The sequence below is a fragment of the Penaeus japonicus genome, unplaced genomic scaffold, assembly GCF_977035675.1.
Source record: "Penaeus japonicus unplaced genomic scaffold, GWHDUDI00000001_assembly GWHDUDI00000008, whole genome shotgun sequence".
Taxonomy (NCBI): Eukaryota; Metazoa; Arthropoda; class Malacostraca; order Decapoda; family Penaeidae; genus Penaeus; species Penaeus japonicus.
The window spans coordinates 10,632,517-10,637,516 of NW_028234410.1; the positions used below are offsets into that span (position 1 = coordinate 10,632,517).

The 5,000-nt window shown below is 40.2% G+C and overlaps 1 protein-coding gene across 1 annotated transcript in view; it reads right to left on the minus strand.

Annotated features, from left to right (window-relative positions):
* Nucleotides 1-1,902, minus strand: part of LOC122251695 (uncharacterized) — a 14,951-nt gene extending 13,049 nt beyond the window's left edge. The window contains exon 1 of the mRNA XM_086538822.1: nucleotides 1,683-1,902. Coding sequence (XP_086394948.1) covers nucleotides 1,683-1,826 — 144 coding nt within the window. The 5' untranslated portion in view covers nucleotides 1,827-1,902. The remainder of the gene's footprint in view (nucleotides 1-1,682) is intronic.
* Between the last annotated feature and the right edge of the window lie 3,098 nt (nucleotides 1,903-5,000).

Consider the following 5,000-nt stretch of genomic DNA (forward strand, 5'->3'; position numbering starts at 1 on the left):
ATAAAAGAAACCAAAGGGGCCAAAGACCTTGAATAATAACTAAACCCCTGAGTATGTATATGTATATGTATATGTATATGTATATGTATATGTATATGTATATGTATATGTATATGTATATGTATATGTATATGTATATGTATATGTATATGTATATGTATATGTATATGTATATGTATATGTATATCACACTAAGACAGATCAGGACAGAGAGCTCAGACAGACTAGAGCGAACCGCTCTGACCTCTGGCCTTCGGCCAGGGTCTAGTGTAATTAACAGTCCACAATAAAGACCATGGGACGTGAACGTCTGTCTGATTATCCACCGACCTACAACCAGAGCATCGAGTGGTTATAATAGCTGCTCGCAGTGGTGGGTTACAAACTAGCGCCAGCAGGTGGCTTACAAACTGGTGGCACTGGTGGGTTACAAACATTGATGGCAGCAGTGGGTGGCTAACAACTAGTGCCAGCTGGTGGCTTACAAACTGGTGGCACTGGTGGTTTACATTGATGGCACCGGTGGCACTGGTGGTTTACAAACTGATGGCACCGGTGGCACTGGTGGTTTACAAGAGGGAGAGGGAGAGAGAGAGAGAGAAAGAGAGAGAGAGAAAACGAGCGAGAGAGAACGAGAGAGAGAGATATAGAAGAAAAGAGCTAGACAGGCAGTATATGATATAATTAAGAAAAAAACAAAAAAACAAAATGTACTCAACTGAAACTAACGACCCAAACGCTTGGTCCAGTCAGCTGTTGCACCGTAACAAATATATTTAAAATGCACATGAAAAGAAATATATAAATAGACCCAAACTATTTTTCACGGTTCATTATCACTCCAAAATACTCGCGAAAGCTCTACTCCAACCTCATACCCTCTGTTTGATCCTAAAAACACATCTCACTCAACAAGCACCGTAACACACCCTCAACGACACACAGATATTAACACACACGTAGCCCCTCGGTCTGTCTCTCATACATGACTGCGGACGGACGTAGATAAAGCGAGTAAGAGGTCCTGCGATCTGGGCCCTATCGCAGCTGCTGGCTAGCGCAAACCGAGTTCTTAAGCACTAAAACAAAACCTTTATCTTTCTCTCTCTCTATCTTTTTCTCGCGTTGTCTCCTCTCTCTCTCTTTCTCTCTCTCTCCCGTTGTCTACTACTCTCTCTCTCTCTAAAACCTTTTTTTTTTCTCTCTACCTCTGTTTCCTATTCTCTCTCTCTAGACCTTTATTTCTCTCTTCCTCTATTTCCTTCTCTCTCTAAAACCTTTATTTCTCTCTCCCTCTGTTTCCTTCTCTCTCTCTCTCTCTTGGTCTTTCTACCTTACTTTCTCTCCCTCTGTTTCGTCTTCCTCTCTCAGGCTCTTTCTGAACTCTCTATTACTCTCTATATCTCTCTCACTTCACTTTTCACTTTCCATAATCTCTCTTCTTCCTTCCCTCACTGCCTCTCTCTCTCTCTCTCTTCCTTTGTCTTTGCTTCTCACCCCCTCTGCCTAATTTGCCGATCTTTCCTCCCATTTATGCTTCGGTTAATATAAATAATAAACATTACTTCTGAGCAGTAAATCCTAATAAGTTTAAAAGTTCTGCCACACACTCGCACGACACCTTCTGACGCTTCGAGACTGAGATACATACTCACATCAACACACACTCAGCTACCGTTTACCTTCAAGTTGTAGCACAGCTCATAGGACACTTTCTTTTTTTCTGATTTTTTTTTTTCTATTTCTTCTTCGGATAACTCGCACTCGAAAAAAAGGCGGCGACTGTGCCTAGAATCTCTACAATCACGCCCTCGCTCGGAGCACATCTGTTCGCCACAGTACCGTGAGGGCGTGGGGAGAGAGAGGCAAGAAGAGGCAGGGGATGAGCATCCTGCTGGCAGAACATTTTGGCCTTCAGTTTATCTCCGTTGGTTATCTTTTCTCTGTGTGTCTGTCTAGCTCTGGCTCTTTGTCTATGTGTATTTTTTATTGGGGGGGGGAGGGGGGGAGGGTCGTCTGTATCTCACACTCTCTACTTCTGTATGTCTATCTGTCTCTCAATAAACTCGTCAAAGTCAAAATCAAAGTCAAAGTCTCTCTGTCTTTATATCTTTGTTAATACACATATCAAAGTCCTTTGACATTGCTGTTCTATCATATATAAAACAATAGAGTCTATCACTAAAATCACACCAGATAAATAAACGAAACACAATACTGATATAATGTTAAAAGACCAAACCCCATATAACGACTCAAGTGCTTAAAGCATATCTATCTACTCGCCAGTCTGTACATGTGGTAATAGGTCAAGAAAGATACATCATAGATAAGTAAAATTCACAAGATGGTAATATGAAAGGGGGGGAGGGAGAAAGTGGAGGGTGGATAGGGGGGGGGTAGGGGATAGGGGAGAGGAGGGGGCAGGGGGGGGTTAGGGAGAGGGACTTGGAAGACAACTGAGGAAAGAATTATCACGACGGGAAGTTTTGTAATCTCGTTGCCACACTTGCCCTTACGAAGCTGGCTTTACCATCCTTGAAAATATATAGGAATTTCCCAAACTATAGCACGAAAAGCCTCTGAAAAAGTGAAGAAGATTTATAATATGTTATGTTCGTATTATGTGCATGTAGTATAGATATTATTCATTGCCGTTACATTATTTATATGAATGATATTTGTGGATTAGTCAACCTCCCTTTGAACGATTTAAGTTGTTCTATATTTATATTGCTCTCCCCCTATCGATATTCATCTCACCCCCTCTTCTATTCCTCTTTCCTTTACCCTTATCTTCGTTTTAAAAGGTTTTATAATGTGCAGCATCTTTACCGGAGGCTGGGCGACATTTAAGGACGAAATCCGCTTTTTATCTGAAAGATATTACGACATCGTAACCTCTAGCCTCGCGTTTTGTTTTGTTTTGCTCCGTTTTCTTTCGTGTCAAAGAGTCCGCGGGAGTAAATACAATTCCGACTGGATATTCGTTTATTAGTCTTATTGTCACGCAGAATATTTCATTTGTTTATCTGAGTGCCAGAACGAATATCTGATTTATTCATCTTATTGATAAAGAGAATACTGTATTCGTCTATCTTATTACAATACAGTATATTGATTATAATTTGAATGTGGGCTGACAAGCACAAAACGAATTCATATTTTCGAGAATTTACGAAAGTCATTAGCTTCACTTCGCACAAAAATTTAACAAAAAATAATTAAGGATGACGATTATCATCATAGCAACAAATTTGAATTTTGATGTTGGTTGAAATAAAACTTGGATTGTAATCCGGGGACCGGAATTGTTAACTCAAATGATGATGATGATGATGGTGATGACTGATGGTGGTGATGATAGTGATGATAACAAGGAAAAGGAAGAGAAGGGAGAAGGGGGAGAAGGATAACGATAATGGTAATGATAATAAAAAGAAAAAAGGAAAATGATAATGATGGTGATAATAACAGTAATGATCACAACAAAATCAACAACGTTTACACTAAAATGAAAAACCCACAAACCGAAGATTAATAACAAGACAAGAACCATCATGAATATTGCAATGTAATAACAAAATCAAGAATAAATGCAATGGCAAGACTCAGGTCAACCATTTGTAAAGATTTCCTTTGGGAATGACAGACAAGCAACAGAATGAAATTAAGCAGAAGAGGATATTCACGTTTGGTTTTTATAGCATTTCGTTCTTTTTTTCTGGAATACGCAAAATGGGAGGGAGGGAGGGAGGCAGAGGGTGAGGGAGGGAGAGGGTGAGGCAGAGAGGGAGAGGGTGAGAGAAGCAGAAGGTGAGAGAAGCAAAGGGTGAGGGAGGGAGGGAGAGGGTGAAGGAATCAGAGAGTGAGGGTGAGAGAAGCAGAGGGTGAGGAAAGCAGTGAGGGAGGGAAGGAGGGAGAGGGTGAGGGTGAGAGGGAATTAGAAAAGAAAAATGGCGTTGCTACCCCGACTAGCATTTTTACCAAATAACACGGCCACGGGCATTTAAAAAGATATGAGACGACCATGTTCTTGTGATGTCGAGCGTGGATTGCTTTGGGTGAGGGAGAGGGAGAGAAAGAGGGAGAGAGAGGGAGAAAAAGAGAAAGAAAGAAAGAAAGAGGGGGAGGGGGAGGGGGAGGGAGGGAGAGAGAGAGGGGAGGGAGGAGGAGAGGGAGAGATTGATAGATAGAGAGAGAGACCGAAAGAGAGAATGTAACAAAATATGAAACGACTACATTAGGAGAGAGAGAGAGAGAGAGAGAGAGAGAGAGAGAGAGAGAGAGAGAGAGAGAGAGAGAGAGAGAGAGAGAGAGAGACAGAGAGAGACAGAGAGAGATAGAGAGACAGACAGAGATAGATAGATAGATAGAAAGAGAGACAGTGACAGAGAAAGAGAGAGAGAGAGAGAGAAAGATAGACAGAGAGAGATAGAGAGACAGACAAAGAGAGATAGAGAGAGAGAGAGACAGACAGAGATAGATAGATAGAAAGAGAGAGAGAGAGAGAGAGAGAGAGAGAGAGAGAGAGAGAGAGAGAGAGAGAGAGAGAGAGAGAGAGAGAGAGAGAGAGAGAGAGAGAGAGAGAGAAGAGAGAGAGAGAGAGAGAGAAGAGAGAGAAGAGAGAGAAGAGAAGAGAAGAGAGAGAGAGAGAGGGAGAGAGAGAACTGCATCACATATCACAGGTTACCCACGAGAAATATATATATATATATATATATATATATATATATATATATATATATATATATATATATATATATATATATATATATATATATATATATACATATATATATATAAATATGTATATATATAAATATGTATATATATAAATATGTATATATATATAATATATATAAATATATATAGATAGAGAGAGAGAGAGATGCTTTAATCATTGGCTGAATTGCTGTGTGAGTGAGAGACGTAACGAAGAAAAAAATCTGCTGCCTCTGAAGAATGAAAACCGCTTTGTGAGATTGAGAGATGAAAAC